Source organism: Peromyscus californicus, unplaced genomic scaffold, assembly GCF_007827085.1.
Source record: "Peromyscus californicus insignis strain IS unplaced genomic scaffold, ASM782708v3 Scaffold_13__1_contigs__length_99412109, whole genome shotgun sequence".
Classification (NCBI taxonomy): Eukaryota; Metazoa; Chordata; class Mammalia; order Rodentia; family Cricetidae; genus Peromyscus; species Peromyscus californicus.
This window is the reverse complement of record NW_026294424.1, coordinates 7,784,556-7,801,740: the sequence shown is the minus strand read 5'-3', so window position 1 is coordinate 7,801,740 and position 17,185 is coordinate 7,784,556. Positions and strand designations below refer to the sequence as shown.

Genomic DNA, 17,185 nt, shown 5'->3' with positions numbered 1-17,185 from the left:
CTACAGAACCAGTTCCAGGATAGCCAGGGATGCACAGAGAAACCCTACTTCTAAAAACCAAACTAAATAAATAAACAAATGTGTTAAAAATGAAAACAAACAAAAGCATGGTATGCTGGCTAGTTTAATGTCAACCAGACACAAGGTAGAGTAATTTGGGGGGAACCTCAATTCAGAAAATGCCACCACCAGATTGGCCTGTAGCCAAGCTTGTGGGACATTTTCTGAGCCGATGACTGATGTAGGAGGGTTGCATGTGGTGCCACCTCCAGGCAGGTGGTCCTGAATGGTACAAGAAATCAGGCTGAGCAAGCCATGGACAGCAGTAAGCAGCATTCCTTCATGGCTTCTGCTTCCATTTCTGCCTTGAGTTCCTGCCCTGACTTCTTCAATGATGCACTGTGGTATGGAACTGTAAGCTGAATAAACCCTTATCTCCCCAGCTTACTTCTGGTCATGGTGTTTATCACAGCAATAGAAATCTAACTAAGATAGTCAGCAAGACAGCTCAACAAGTATATGCACCTTTCACCATGCTTAGTGACCTTAGTTTAAGTTTGATCTCCAGGATGGATAGAACCTACTCCCACACAAAGTAAAAATTTGAAATGTAATTTAAAAGTTCAAACAAAAAAGAAACAACTCTCAAAATCTATGATTCTTAAAGGAATCGGTGGCTCAAATGATTAAAGCCTAGGCAGCAGGCAGAGCTTTCTTGGTCTGTCCTTACCACTTCCTCTCCTAGCACCTCCTCACAGCAATCTTGTACCAACACTCAAAGATGTGCTTGCTTCTAACAACCCACACCACTGGGTCCTAAAGCCTGTTTTTTCCATACCATTCTCTCTCCCCATTTTCTCCAGAACTGTTAAGATTTCTCTGGGTTCTACTCTGCCTCTCAAATGTCCCCTTCTGTTCCAGTAGCCAACCAGGAACCATCTTCACTGCCAGATGATGTCCCTGCTTTCCAATTGCTTACTGTTTCCACTTTTCCCGCATGCATACTGCCTTAATAGATTAACCTCCTGCTCCAAGCTCCTGGAGGCTCCACAGCCTCATCACAGGAAGAGCTTACGTTTGCCAAGTGCATGTGTCCTGCCAGGCCCAGTTTTATGTGTGCTGTTCACTTTTTTCCGATCCAATCCCACACCAACTCAGAGAAGGCAGACCATCAGCCTTTCCTTCCTCTACACTTGAGACTCAGAAAGGCTCACTGACTTGGTGAAGCTGATAGACCCAAAAAGAGAGCTGAGTGTAGATGGGGTGTTCAGGGGAGGACCTGTCATCTCCACCACTGGGCAGCATCACTCCTCAGAAAGCAGAACGGAGCCCTTCCAGTGCCTCTCCCGAGCTCTTGCTGCCGCTCTCTCGGATCCTTCCACTCTAACCAAAATGGCCTGAAACTATTTCCCTAACTCACTCTGCTTTCTGTTGCTTACTCACCCCATCCTCTAAGTCTACAGTGAATTTAGGAAGGGTGTCCCTCTTGGAAAATAAACAAGATTAACCCATACTCAGGCAATAATTAGACTCGAATAAAAAAACCAGAGTGTTTCAATGAAAATGACAGGTGTAAAATTTCACATATATTATGATCTAATATATTAAAAACATACACAGGGGCTGGAGAGATGGCTCAGCGGATAAGAGCACTGGCTGCTCTTCCAGAGGACCAGGTTCAAATCCCAGCATCCACATGGCAGCTCACAACTGTCTGTTACTTCAGTTCTAGGAGATCTGACACCTTCACACCAATGCACATAAAATAAAGTTAAATAAAATTATAAAAAAAAACCCATATACAGAGAAATGACATGAAGTAAATAAGTAATCTGTGTGTCGAACACACAGATTGCAAACCCAGCACCACTTTGAGATCTTTGGCAGCAGTTAACTCAGCACCTCACACACGATTGAGGCTGTATGATAATGAGTATTCAGAGATGGGTAATGCCTGGGGGGCGCTCACCAACTTAAGACAGAGTGCCTGTGTGGCCTAGGACCGGCTGACGTCCCACACAACCTAAGTCAGAAGCTCATTTTCTAGCAAAAGGGGGACCTGTAGGGTCCTGGCCCCCGTTTTGGGTAACTGTTGCCTTGCTTGCTGACCTTGACCTTGATATCCTCCCTATGATAATTCCCTGCCGGGTTCCACCCTCCTGAATGCTTAAGGGAAGTTCCTTGTCTGTGTATCCTGCATAATGGGCATTAACAGCTTAGATGCAAGATTGTAAAATATCGGTAGGTAGCGAACTTCTGCCCTCCAGGGTTCTCCCATTGTGCTGTAAGCCTGTATTTAAGACCTCCTCCCACCAGGCGGTGGTGGCGCACGCCTTTAATCTCAGCACTCGGGAGGCAGAACCAGGCGGATCCCTGTGAGTTCGAGGTCAGCCTGGTCTGCAGAGTGAGATCAGGACAGGCACCAAAACTACACAGAGAAACCCTGTCTTGAAAAAACAAAAAACAAAACAAAACAAAGACCTCCTCCCTCCTTCAATAAACAGCATTCAGCATTAAAATAAATAAATAAATAAATAAATAAATAAATAAATAGCCCTTTTGAATAAAGTTCTGAGCCATTGGGTATTGACCCAGATCCTCCAGAAGCTAAAAAAACAAAAAACAAAAAATCATATATAGAGAAATGACATGAAGTAAATAAGTAGTAGACTCTTGTAAATATCTACTAAAACAGTTACATATTTATAGTTATATGTAAAATTCAGGTTTTCACACATAACTTTACATATATATATATACAACTATTTGTATTTGCTTTATATACTTATAAAATTATATATAAAGTTTGTAGCTATATATATATATAACTATCTACATATATATGTATATAAACTCTGTTAGGTAAAAGAAAACAAGGGGGGAGGAATGAAGGGAGGGAGAGAGGACCATCCCAAGGGATAGTTGTCTGGGTTGTTTTTTTTTAAAGCCAGGATTCACTATGTAGTCTAGGCTGGACTTGAACTCATGAGGCTCTTACTTCAGGCTCCAAGTGCTACCCAGTTTTGCATTCAGATATTTAGAAGACTACACCCTACAGTCTGAAGATGAGGAAGGCTGGCAGGAGTGCTCCAATGAACATCGCCCTGTTCCAGGCCCAATACTATGAACTACAATTCAAGAAGGGATCAACTGAGACACCCTCTGCAGCAACCCCGCCACTTCCATTTCTGAGTGAACCTACAGCCCACTTCTGTGTTAGGAATCCAACTTAGTGCTTGCTCTTTTCACAATCACAGAGTCTCCACACTATGAACCCATCTGCCCTCAGCAATGCTGCACATTTTGGAGGCACCCCCATTACCCTGAAGCAGGGAGCAAACAGAGCAAGGGTTCCAGGGTCACTTGTCCATAACTCCAGTGTGGCTACGTGAGTACTACAGACTTTCAGTTCAACCTCAGTCTTTTCATCTATAAATGGGGACAATGACAGTACTGATCTTAGACAGTGATGTGCATCCAGTGGAGATAACAAATAGGATATGCATGTCATGACAGAGTCCAGGCCACATTCCAATGAAGGCTAATGTCACTGCAATCTGACTTTCATTGCCAAAGCAAATTTCTCATTCTTGTCACTGACTGACACCTGTCCTAACACTAAGAAAGCCAGACAATTTGTTTTGGCTGTTGTTTTAAGACAAGGTTCCAATTTAATAGCCAGTGCGGCATGTAGCCCAAGCTGGCCTCAAACTCACAGCCTCCTGAGTGCTGGGATTGTGGTTATGAACCACCCAGCAAGACCTGCAGATTCTTGAGGCACTGCCTGGCACACTGTTTAGGTTTTGTTTCAACTCCCCAGGCATTTATTTCAGAGCTGATGCATCTATGGGTGTATTATGTACATACGTATATATTACATCTGTGCAATATTTTCCCAGCATCACCTACCTCTAATACTCCTGTGCTATGGAAGCACAAGTATTTGTGACCTCTGGTTTGGCATATGGTGGCCATCTTTGTGCACCTCCGAGTCCTACATCCTACGTACCTATCATTTTCTGGAGCAGTGGTGAGTTGCCTTTTCCAAAGAGCACACAGAGGTCCAGGATCTTTGGGATGTCAAAGAGGAAGTTATTGTAGAGGATTTCTCCAAATGCAGACGGAGAAATGAAGTGATCCTAAGGGGAAATTACAGAGAGAGGATGGAGGCTGAGTGTGCAGACACTGCAATAGCAAACTCCTAAGAAACCACCTTGAGGCTCATCAGCTGGGGACAGGCTAACTGACGGTAGCATGCCTATACTGTGTGTGTGCGCGTGTGCATGTGTCATGTCTGTGTGTGTGTGTGTGTGTGTGTGTGTGTGTGTCTGAGCTTTATGAAAAGACCCAAAATTACAGTGATTCTGCATTTTCATGTAAACAAAAACAGAAACACCATGAATGGGTCAGCTGGGGTTTGTTTTTAAGTATTTATGGGTAAATCAGCAGTGTCTGGGGTTATATATCAACAAAATAAGCAAACTCAAGAGAGATTAAACAAGACTAACAAAACATTGGTAAGTACACAAGTGGTGTGAGGGGACATGGGATTCATTATTATGTAGACACGAAACTTTCACTCAAGTATATGCATATATTTGAAATTTAATTATAATGAAAATATGATTTAAAAATCAAGATCCATTGGGTTTGTTGGTGAATGCCTGTAAAAATCAGTATTCAGAGCCTGGCATGATAATGCAGGCCTTTAATCCCATCACTTGGGAGGTGGAGGCAGGAGGATCTCTGAGTTTGAGGCCAGCCTGGTTTACAGAGTGAGTTCCAGGACAGCCAGGGCTACGCAGAGAAATCCAATCTCAAAAAACCAAAATAAGAATAGTTACAATAGCCGGGCGGTGGTGGCGCACGCCTTTAATCCCAGCACTCGGGAGGCAGAGTCAGGCGGATCACTGTGAGTTCGAGGCCAGCCTGGGCTACCAAGTGAGTTCCAGGAAAGGCTCAAAGCTACACAGAGAAACCCTGTCTCGAAAAACCAAAAAAAAAAAAAAAAAAAAAAAAAAAAGAATAGTTACAATAATAAAAAAATATATATTTTTTAAAACAGAGTTTCACTAAGTAGACCAGGCTGGACTTAAACTCACAGAAATCTGCCTGCCTCTGCTTCCTAAATTACTGAGATTAAAGGTGTGCACCATTATTCCTCACAAAACAGATATTTAAAAAATTTTTAGATTCCACGAAGGAACATGCACATTAACAGTAGTGACTTCGAAGGCTGGTGTGATGGCTCAGTATGTAAAGGGACCTGCCAACAAGTCTGATGACCTGAGTTCAATTCCCAGAACCTACAGGGTAGAAGTAGAAGTCACTCCCACAAGTTTGTCCCCTGACCTCCACACGTGCACATACACTCAATGGACAAAAAGTCCCTGAAGGAACATGTACAAACAGTAGTGATACTGAGTGCTGACAAGGTGTCTCAGTGGGTGAAGGCACTTGTAGCCATGTCTGATGACCTGGATTCTACCCTCTGGACCCACATGGTAAAAACAGAGAACCAATTCCTGCAAGTTGTCCCCTGACCCCGGCACCTACACATACATACACAAATAAGTAAAGAAATACAATTAAAAAAAAAAACAGTAATAACTTTAAGACAGGAGATTTTTGTGAGTGGCACTCATTATCTTTCTAATATTTCTATAACATTGGATGATTAAATTGATAGCATTTGACGATGTTTTTTCAGTATTGGAGATGAATCTTCCATCATGCCAGGCTCTACCACTATGCCAAACTCCCAGCCCAAGTAATGATTTTTTTTTTTTTTTTTTTTTGGTTTTTCGAGACAGGGTTTCTCTGTAGTTCTGCACCTTTCCTGGATCTCACTCTGTAGCCCAGGCTGGCCTCGAACTCACAGAGATCCGCCTGGCTCTGCCTCCCGAGTGCTGGGATTAAAGGCGTGCGCCACCACCGCCCGGCATGATTTTTTTTAAGTGCATACATGAGGGGCTAGAGAGATGATTCAGTGGTTAAGCATGATTATGGCTCTTACAGAATCCTAGAGTTCCCGGCACCTACATGGGTGGTTCACAACTACCTATAACTACAGCTCCAAGAAATCTTATGCCCTTTCTGGCACCCACACACATGTGCATATATGTATATGGAGAAATACACACATATATAAATTAATTAAAAATAAAATAAATATTTTTAAAAGTAAACATATGAGGGCTGGAGAGATGGCTCAGTGGTTAAGAGCACTCAACTGCTCTTCCAGAGGTCTTGAGTTCAATTCCCAGTGACCACATGGTGGTTCACAACCATCTGTAATGGGATCAGATTTCTTCTTCTGGTACGAATGAAGACAAGGCACTCATACATAAATAAATAAATCTTTTTTTTTTTTTTTTCCCCTGAGACAAGGTTTCTCTATATAACAGTCCTGGCTGTCCTGGAACTTGCTCTGTACACCAGGCTGGCCTCGAACTCAGAGATCTGTGTGCCGCTGCTTCTGTGCTGGGATTAAAGGCACGCAGTACCACTCCCCAGATAAATAAATCTTTAAAAAAAAAAAAAAGGACACTATGAGTTCTTTGAAAAGTCAGAATCAATGTCTTTACCCTCTGTCACATGAATAGGCACTGTCAACTGTGCCGAGGACCCAGGTTCCTGCTGAGGAAAACACTGGGTGCTGTGGTCAGACTGGTGGGTTAGAGGATAAAGGATGTAAGTGGCACAGGTTTTTCCCAAAGATGAGAATGAAGAGGGAGACAAAGAGGAGAGCTGACACTCTCCTGGGTGTCGAGGGGAGACTTGTCACAGGATGGGGCTCACTTTGGACTCCTTGTGAGTGGACATTCGGAGGAAGGTGAGGAAAATGCTCCGGTGTAGGCGCTTCTGCATGTCGGCCACCTCAGGGGTCGGGGCCACCCACTCATCAAACTTTCGGGGCACATAGCGCAGGTAGGAGTCCAGGCACTTCTGCAGGGTCTCATCAAAAACAACCTAGGCCAGGAGAGAGGAGATCAAGGATGGATTCCTGAGGTAGACTACACAGGTGTACACGGCCCATCAGCAAACACTCCAACCCAAGGGACCAAGGAGGTATGAATGAGCCCAGGGCTAAATACAAGTTTCTCAAGATGGCAGGCAGTGTGTAAACATTAGGAAGGTTGCAATATGAGACAGCAATCCAAACCACTATTTGCTGCTAAGGATCGAAGGAAAGGAGACAAAAAAGCAACTCTTAGGGGAGAGAAAACCAGCAACCAACCAAAGGCATGTCATGTGCTTTCTCTTAGGGTTAACTTTGATAGACTGTTACCTGGCACCAGAATTGATCGTGAGGCAAGGCCAGGAGCCAGTCGAGGTCATTGGCTACGAAGGTGGCGCGTTCCAGGTACTCCTCCACTAGGGCGGGAATGTTGTCTTTAGGGGGCGGTTTGTACAACACAAAATACCGGTCTGCCTTCTGCTCAGGGTGCTACGGATCCAAAAACCACGTGTTAACGTGGCAGAGGTTAGTCAGCGAGGGCCCATTTGCCAACCCACAGCAATGACAGTACTTGACTGTTCCAACCAGAGACCCTCCAAGGAGCTTGTAAGTATAAAGAACCCAGTGTATGTAACAGAGGTGTTATGGTCGTTTGCAGGGAACACAGGTGGCTGTTAAAAAACATGTTTTTGGAGAATTTTTAGTGGTGTGGGGACAGATTAAGGGAAGAGAAAGGACACAAAACTTTAATAAACCAGGTTTGGAATGTTTTTTAAAGTCTATGTATTCACATATTGGTACAGATTTTTAAAAAAGAAGTATGGGGGAGTCGGGGAGACAAGAGATGGCTTAGCGGTTAAGAGCACTGGCTGCTCTTCCAGAGAATCCAGGTTCAATTCCCAGCATCACATGACAGCTCACAACTGTCTGTAACTCCAGTTCCAGGGGATCTGGCATCTTCACACAGACATACATGCAAGCAAAACACCAATGCAAAAAAAAAAAAAAAAGAGAGAGAGAGAGAGAGAATCCCTAAAATTTACACTGGTTATCTTGGGGCTAGGGAATTATGACTTCAATATATTTTCAGTATTTTTTCTTGAGACAAGGGCTCACTCTGTAGCCAGCTGGCATCAAACTTAGAGATCTGCCTGCCTCTGCCTCCCAAATGCTGGGATAAAGGTATAACCACCATGTTTGACCTATTTCCCATTTTAAAACAGTGGACATGTATTTTTTAAGTTAATATGTAATTATCCAAGTAACGCACAAGCATCTCTTTTTACTATGTGGGCTGAGGGTATAGCTCAGTGGCAGAGTATATAAACGAGGCCCTCAGCATGGTGGGGGCAGGAGAGGGAAGAGAGAAAAGAAAAGGAGAGAGGGAGGGAGAGGAGAGAGGGAGGGAGGGAGAGGGGAAGCACATTCCTAGTCTCCATGACCTCCCAGGGGAAACCACTGACCGTATGCTCTCCTGGTCACCTCTCTAGGTATTTACTTTAGAATGTAGTGTATGCACATCAAGGATTTGTTTGAGTATGTTTTTCCTTTCTGATATAAACAGCATCACACTCTATACATCACTACTTTCCTTTATATAACCAGAAAAAAATAAAACAAAACAAAAACCCTCTACTCATTTTTTTTGAAGATTCTAATCAAGTAGCTGCAGATCTCAGCTTAGAGTCCCAAGTTCTCTCTTCCAGCCCTGAACAAACCCCACTTTGTTCACCATAATGAAGAGCTGATGGGCTCAGTGGCTCAGTTTTCACCCCAGTCTACGGGAGAGTGGCTTTCTCAGGGGCCAGTTGTAATAGGAGGAGGGCCAGGCCTCAGCTGTTATCAAGCACAGCCTCCCACTTCCAGAGCCGGCTCTAGAACAATCAAGACTGATGATTAGGCTCCTTAAGAACCTTGTGGGCCTTTGCAGGAGTATGCAGGATCCATAATGATTCACTGCAGTCATTTAGCATGTAGGTCTGTGGGACCCTCTCCCATTTAAATCCCATTTATTTAGTGGCAGCATTCCAGCCACTAATCTGTTGAAAAGAGTTCATCTCCCTGCATTCCAAGTTTACTTCCTCCTTGCCCTGCTGACACTCTTCATGGGGTCCCTACTGTGCTGGGTGTTGGGGCACATGAATAAAAGCATCTGTGTGCTGAACGTCTCAGCTCAGTCTCAAGTTTTCTCCAAGTCACAAGGTTCACGTTCCACAGGAGAGGATGCACATCTAAGCCACCAAGGGAGCCCTAAACAGATGAAGTGACAATTTTAGCAGCCCCTGGAAAAGGGATGCTTCTCCAGTGAGGCCATACCTAAACTGGGCCCTGGAGGAAAAGGATTTTTAGGTGGAGGAAAGTTACCTTGCCCTCCCTCCCTCTCTCTTTCTCACATGTTCTTACTATATAGCCCTGGCAGACCTGGAATGTGCTATGAACTAGACTAGGCTGGGCTCAGACTTACAGATGTGCCTGCCTCTGGGATTGAATTGTGTACCACAATTGGTGGAAGAAATTGGTCTTACAGAGTCATAAAAGCAGTCACACAAAGTGCACAGACAGAACTGGGCACTGGGGAATGAGTTTAGAGGGTGGCAGAACGATGACAAGAAATCTACCACTTATTGAGGACCCACCCTGCGCCAGCTGCGGAGGAGCAGGTATGTCAACTCCCTATTGCTTTTTTTCATCTACAATTAGCTAAAAGGGAGACAGTATTCCTTTTGTTTGTCAGAGAAGAAAACAAACACTCAGTAAGGTCCAGGAACTTTCCTAAAGGCCTTGGGGTTAAATAGGTGCTGAGGCAGGATTTGAAGCAAAGCTTATGATGCAGACCAACTGACCTACGGCACACATGTGCTACCTTGATCTCAGTGCTTGTCCTTCTGACATTACTGCCTCCTGGACTAGGGGTTTCCCACAGCTCTGCCCAGCACCTGCATTGTGCTTACCTGACTCTCGCACTTGCTAAACTGCATCAAAGTCATTTTTGGATCAGTTGTTGGGTACAAGGGGAAAAAAAGGAATGGATTATAGAAGGACACAGGGGACTTTCAGAGAAGGTAAAAATGTCCACTGTCTTGACCATTGGTGACAGTTACATTGATATATTACCAGTGTCAAAAACAATCAGATTGTTGACTTTAAATATGCAGTTTATTGTCTTTCAATGCTACTTCCACAGTGCTTGACACTGAGAGGACACTCTGCACATTCATTAGCTGGACAAAGGAATGAAGGGCCAGATCCTGCCTCTGAAGGGCTTAAAATGGCAAGCTTTGTAAAAGGGAACTCTACTCCATAACGAGTAACCATAGATGGTTTCAGAAGAGGAGCGTAGCAGGCCCCAGGTGTGTCTATCCTACCAAATCTAATCCCACCTTTCTACAAGACTAGCTTAGGGCCTATCTGCTCTGGAAAACTAGGAAAACACTCCCTGCCCTTCAGGCCTCTCTGTATCTTGAGAGGAACTCGTTTTCTTATTGTCCTTCAAGGAATGGCCTAAGGGTCCAACACTACCTCTCATAGGTTTTCAAGTGCATGCTCCTTGAACAGTAACTACTCAATAAACACCAATAAGCTCCACCTATCACTGTGCAGAGGCACTGTAATGACTGCTCCTAGGGCAGAGATCTTTTTGTCCCAAGCTGAGACTCCAAAAACAAAACCCTATACTTACTTATCTCAGAACAGTGTTTCAGGAGCTTAATGTTCCTCAGTATGACCAACAAGACTGTCTTCAACTAGGCAACTGTCTCCAGCTAATCTCGCTCCCCACCCTAGCCCCTATTCGATTCACAGCTGCTACTTGTCATTACCATCATAATTGCAATCTATTGCGTGCCTGCTGTTCCAGGCAGAGTACTAACTCACAGATGTTTCATTTAATTCTCGCAGCCACCCCACCACGTCTGGCCCATCGTTATCTTTTGTGGATCCTGAGCCCTCGTGAGCTTAAATAACTTGCTAAATATGTACAAAGCCTGTGTTCACTAGCTCTGCTATGGTGCCCCCTCAGGGATGGATCTGTGCTTGATCTCAGAGTCAGGCTCCCTCAAGCATTCCTGAGTTCTCCAACCAGGGCCTGCCTTCTCCTCCTGCTTTGTCTAGATAGAGCTAATTCACCTTTCAACACCCAGTTCAGGATCTCTCTCCTCCAGGAAGCCATCCCCAGCTGCATAGCCCTCCTACTTCCGTCTCGGCACTCCAAGCCTCTGCTCTGAATCAGCTGTCATAATGTCAGGACCTGGCCTTCCTCCTTCATGTCACCACACTGCTAAAGCTACTGGGCTCATGCTGTGGACCCCACAAGGACAGGACTACATATTTTCTCTTTGTAGCTCTAACTTCAAGCGCTAGATCTGATTGTGCTTTCTGACTTAAGGAATGTTTCCAGAGAGCGTACTGTGTACTTGTCACTGAGAAGCCAGAGAGGAAAGAAAGGGAGCAGACCCCTGCTCTCCCAGTCCCCACAACTAACAATCCAGGTGTTCATTCAGCACGTGGGAAGGACTGAGGTTGAAAAGCAGACCTAAGCACTCAAGTCCTCACCAGCACTGTCCTGCCAACGGAACAGTCTGTGACGGCGGGACTGCACCATCTGCCTGAACAACTGCAGCACATCACAGATGGAACTTCATTTACTCTGATTAATTAAAATCCCGTTGACTCCAAGTCAGGAGTGATGGTGCATGCCTTTAGTTCCAGCACTTGGGAGACAGAGGCAGTTTGAGGCCAGCCTGGTCTACAGAGCAAGTTCCAGGACAGCCAGGGTTACAAAGAAAAACCTTCCCTCTAAAAAGAAAAAAAGAAAAAGAAAAAAAAAAATCCTGTTCCAGAGTCTACATTTCAAGCCCTAGACATATTACAACTGTTACTACACGCTACCTACTAGATGGCCACTGCACTTCACAGTACAGTTCTAGCTTTTCTGACAAATACTAACAGGAAAGCAAGTAGCTTTACAGCAGAAAGGTTAAGACTATGGGATATTCTGGGACTAGCCTGGCTCTCCGAGTTTCCTGGTTTTGTGACCTTGAACTCTGTCAAATAGTGACAATCAAAGCATCCACTCCTAGGGCTGTGATGCAGCTGAAATAAGACAACCTGGGGAGGTGGGCACGAAGTCCCATCCCTAGCGATGGAACTGTTGGTAACTGATAGCTGAGGGAAGGTAAAATCAGTTCTCTCTAAGGGCACAGGCGCTGGTGGGTTGAGCACTTTTCAAGAAAGGCCACACATCCAAAAGCATACGGGTAGCACCAACTAGACTTGATAGGCTTCACAAAACAAGAGAACACAAAGTTAGCTGGGCAAGGAATCTGCACACAATTCTCAAAGAACTAGTTTAAAATGAGGGGGAAAAGGAAGAAGAAAAGTTAATCTGGGTGACTTGTTCAGAATGGCTTGGCCCACATGAGGTACCCTGTACTTGTCAAGTTCTATTATTAGAGACTGAATAGGAATAAAAGACAACCAAATTGCAGGAAATAAAACACTTAGCTCCCATTTCCCACAACTTTACTCAGGCCTCCAGAAACTACTTCTTCCCACCTTGTGCAAGTAAGCTCATATTCTTGGGAAATCTACAAGAGGGTACAAGGACTCAAATCCCCACTTCTGTCTCTTTCTTTAGCAGCCTGGCACCTCTCCATGGCTCTAATCTCTCTCTGATGCTGGGAACTGGCAGGTTCACAGCCTCCTTAGTTTTCGGTCTCACAGGTCCTGTCAGAGTCTCTGAATGTCTCATTTCTTGTCCCAGATAAGAGAGACCGGCCCAACTAAGAGAGTCCGGCCCAACCTCTGAAAATCAGTGATCCAACAGAGGTATGAGCAGCAGTTCAGATTTAAACATACATGCACACACACACACACACACACACACACACACACACACACACACACACATACACACATACATATACACATATATATACATCAAACCTTAAGTCCCCCACAAATCACCAAAACAGGACTTGGAACCATTTCCAGTCCAGCTTAGGCTAAGTCAGAACTGCCTTCAGATTGGTTGGAAATTAAATGCTTTGGGGAGGGGACTTGACTACTCAAATTTGCACTGCTGCTCAGAAGCAAATTCTATACTAGGCTTGCCAGGGCCTAGCAGTGTCTCAACTACTCAACAGTAGCCACTGGCCCTAGGGTCATTCTTGGAACAGAAAAGGAAGGACTTTACTTTTTGCTCCTGAAATTGCAATGCTGATTCCTATCAGGCTAAACATCATCAAAACATGGGCTCACCAGCGCTGGTGAAGTCCTCGGCTTTCCTGTCTTCGGGTCTTTGTGGGTGATCTGGAGTTGATCCAAAGGCAGAGCTGGCATTGTGCTGTGTGACCCTCCTGAAAGGAATATGGACGGGAAGAAGGGAGCAGACACACAGACTCCTAGGGGCAGGGCCTACTCTGGGACTGATCCCAGCACCGGCACCAACCCCTAGCCACAGTGAAATCCTAATGTGGGCTTTCAAGACCTGGTATGCATTTGCTGACCTAAAATGATAATTTTTGCTTAAACTAGTTCTCACCTCTGAAGGAAATACCTTCCAGATAACCCCCACTCACTATAAGAAGGAAGTCCTAGCTAAAGTACCCAGACTGTCTTTCGTGTTTTGTTTTTATAGTGCTGGGGTGGAACCCAGGACTTCAAGCTGTACTCAAGCAGCCTGTGGGCACTGGGAAGACACTACCCACAGTTCTTTTTCTTGCTGTCTTTCTTATAACCAGCACAGGCCTCACCAAATGTTTGATGAATGAGTATGAAGAGAGATCTTCTTTGCTGTGATGGGGCTAGAACCAATCATGAACGATAGGCTAACTCTGCTTCTGAGCTCTATTCTTCAGAACAAAAATAGTCTTCTCAATTCTCACGTGATCTTAGGTCTCTTTGGGGTTGGAACAGTGGACATTTCCTCATTTGTAGAGTATGTTAAGACTTAACAACTTCTCCAGGCTTCAGAGGAGGGAAGAGAAAATCCACAGAAATCTGCCAACACATGTTCCTTCCACTGAGGGGCCAAGCTGGATTCAAAGCCAGGAGTTGGTCAGCTCCACACAGCTCAGTGATAGAATATGTGCTTATCACATGCAAATCCCTGGGTTCAATCTCAAACAAAAATAAAATGATAACAGCTGGGTGGTGGTGGTTAATGCCTTTAATCCCAGGGAGGCAGAGGCAGGCGGATCTCTGTGAGTTTGAGGCCAGCCTGGGCTACAGAGTGAGATCAGGACAGGCTACAAAGCTACACAGAGAAACCCTGTGTCTGAAAAAAGAAAAATAAATAAATAAATAAATAAATAAATAAATAAATAAATAAATAAATAAATAAATAAAGATAAAAGGTATCAAAATTACACAGAGAAACCCTGTCTCAAAAAACAAAACAATAGGGCTGGAGAGATGGCTCAGCCGTTAAAGGCTAGGCTCACAACCAAAAATATAAGAGTTCGGTTCCCAGCACCCACGGCTGTCTCTCCAGCCACAAAAAAAAATAAAAAAAATAAAAATAAAAATAAAACAAAACAATAAAATAAAACAAAATAAAATGATAAAATGGTCACAAAGTGGATGTGGAGATAGCTCAGTCATTGTTGTCCAGACTGTATAAGCATGAGAATCTGAGTTCAATTCCCAAAACCACATTAAAAAAAAGTGGGAAGTGATGGTACATGCTTCTAATCTCAGCATTGAGAAAGCGGAAGGCAAAAGCTTCCTTGGCAGTCAGCATAGTCCACTAGGCACACTCCAGGCCAATGAGAGACCCTGTCTCAAAAAAACAAAAACAAACAAAAAAAAAAAAAGTGGATGACTTCTGAGGAACAATTCCAACTCCTGAGGTTGCTCTTTGACCTCCATGCATATACATTTGTACCCACGTATATGTAAACATAGTTCACAAAGCCAAACTAGCAGACCAGCTCTTCTGTGTTCCCTTTTTATAACACCACTTGACCTTATTCTCAGGAAGGACACATGTATTGGTTGAATCATGGAATGGAGGTCAATTAAGCCTTTCAAAAGACATGCCAGTAGTCCTCACAAATAAAAATTGAGGATATAATCAGTCATTTGTTACCTGGTGCCCCATACTTCAGATATCTGGCCCAGCCCTGGTGATGAGACATATTGACAAGACAATAGCAACATGCTTGTTAGATACTGAGTGCTCTTCTAAGTGTTTTTCTTGGCACTTTAATCTACCTTTTAAGATATTTATGAGACAAGGTCTTGTGATATAGGCTGGTTCTTAACTCCAGCAATCTCCTGCTTCAGTCTCTTGAGTACTGGTATACACCACAACATGCAACATTACATCTGGTTCACTCTTTTCTTCTCTTTTTATTGTATCTTATTTTTTAAATTTTCAGACAGGGCAGATAGGGTCTCACGTAGCTTAAGCTGGTTTTGAACCAATCCTCCTGACTCAGCCTCCTGAGTGCTGGGATTACCACACCTGGCTCTAGATACTTTGGCCCCTACTATGTAGCAGATAATGATGTTCAGAAAATACCAACATGGGCAAAGAACTGACCTGGCGGTGCCATTCACAAAGCTTAGCCTTCCTGAGAACAACAGATACAAAGCCAATTGCCAAACAAAAAATTATCAGTGCCATGTTTGCCGAATATGCAAGTTTCACGAAGCATTTAACCAAGAGAAATGACCTATGTGAGGGAGCATCACAGAGGAGTTAAGTTTTCACTTAAGGCATGGGTAGAAAATAAAGCAAAGACTAGACTTTGAGTTGCAAAAAACCAGGACAGCTGTGAACCACTATACCTCCTCTTCTGGGCAGGGCAGCAAAGGCCAAAAGTTAAAGTGTTTTCCAGGGACAGGGCTTGATACAATTAACAACTGTTATATGGCCAGTGAGCATCTCCAGGGCTACTACTGCCTCAGTTTCTCTGACTGTCATCCATTACTTTGCTGGTCTTGGTTCAACATCACTCTACTTAGAAACCTTCCCAGGTCCTCCCTGAAGCAATCTCTCTCCTTGTTACTCACTGTCATATCTTTAATTGCTTTATGCATTTACTTGATGACTGTCTCCTTCCTCTAGACTGTAAGTTCCACAGCACAAGAGCCTTGTCTGTCCTGCTGTTTGTACCCCCGGCGCCTAGTTCTGTACCAAGCACATGGGAGCCGGTCAACAAACACATGCTGAACGAATGAATGCCGAAGAAACTAAAGCTTAGGAGGAGGAGGTGGGGACTGGGGTTCGTCCCAGGTCACTCTGGGACCAAGCCTTAAACCGAACTGGAACTCCAGGTGTGGATTCTCCTGGCCTTGTGGTGGCGACTCACGGCCCCTGGGGCAATATAAGCCTGGCCCCGCCGTGAAGCCGGTGGACTGGGGGTGCCGAGGGTGCCCGAAGCACGGCCCTGGGTCCTGCCGAGCTCCACCGGTGGGGAATGGGCACGCACTCACCTCCAGGCTCCACACCCGCGACGTGCAGCCGCCGTACACGGTGACAGCTTCCACGGAACCAACACTTCCGGGGTCAAACGGCAATACCGCAGGCGCAGACAGGAAGCCCTGCCCCGCTCTACCCGGCCCCGCCCCCGGAGCCAACATTCCCGGAGGATGCCGGGCCACGCCCCTACGATACGACCCCGCCCCCTGGAGGTACCCAGGGTTGACTCTTGCTCCTTCCCTCTCCGTGGCTACCCTTGGGTTAAGGTATTCTCTCCAGTTTGGGAAGCTCTCAGAATCCCAGGCTTCCACTTTCTCAGTTACCATTTTACAAATTTAATCCAGAGAAGTTTTAATGAGTCAAAATCACAAACGTGATTTTAAGAGAGCGGAAGAAGGTAGACGAGCTAGTGTAGAGTAGCAAGTAGGAGAGGATTTTGATAGTTACATCTCAGGTTGTTGAAGAAGAAGGTCCCACAAATGAAGATGGAGGTCTTCATCTTGGTGGTGGCTATATACACATGAATTTACTTAGGAAAACTTAGCAAATTGTAAACTGAAGATTTTTCCACTTTTCTATATGTACGCAATACAAAATTATTTAGACGGGTGCACTGTAGGCAGGTTGACACAGAATTTACTATGGAACTCAGTGTAGCTTGGAACTGGTGGTTATCTTCCTGCCTCAGCCTCCCAGGTGCTGGAATTACAAGTGTCTACCATCAGTACAACGAGTTGTTTAAATCGGAAAGGCTGAGTAAAGCTATCTTAAGAGCAGGATGCAATTTTTCCATGGAA

The 17,185-nt window shown here is 44.6% G+C and overlaps 1 protein-coding gene across 3 annotated transcripts in view; it reads right to left on the bottom strand.

The window, feature by feature from the left end:
* Positions 1 to 16,505, bottom strand: part of Ascc2 (activating signal cointegrator 1 complex subunit 2) — a 49,300-nt gene extending 32,795 nt beyond the window's left edge. The window contains exons 1-5 of one of the 3 annotated variants that reach the window (XM_052736366.1): positions 16,403 to 16,505; positions 13,220 to 13,317; positions 7,292 to 7,450; positions 6,802 to 6,972; positions 4,010 to 4,139 (exon numbers count right to left, since the gene is read on the bottom strand). In XM_052736366.1, the coding sequence (XP_052592326.1) occupies positions 4,010 to 4,139; positions 6,802 to 6,972; positions 7,292 to 7,450; positions 13,220 to 13,300 (541 nt within the window). In that variant the 5' untranslated portion in view covers positions 13,301 to 13,317; positions 16,403 to 16,505. Of the gene's footprint in view, positions 1 to 4,009; positions 4,140 to 6,801; positions 6,973 to 7,291; positions 7,451 to 13,219; positions 13,410 to 16,402 lie in introns of those variants that run through there. The other 2 variants (XM_052736365.1, XM_052736367.1) reach the window with 2 other exon arrangements.
* Between the last annotated feature and the right edge of the window lie 680 nt (positions 16,506 to 17,185).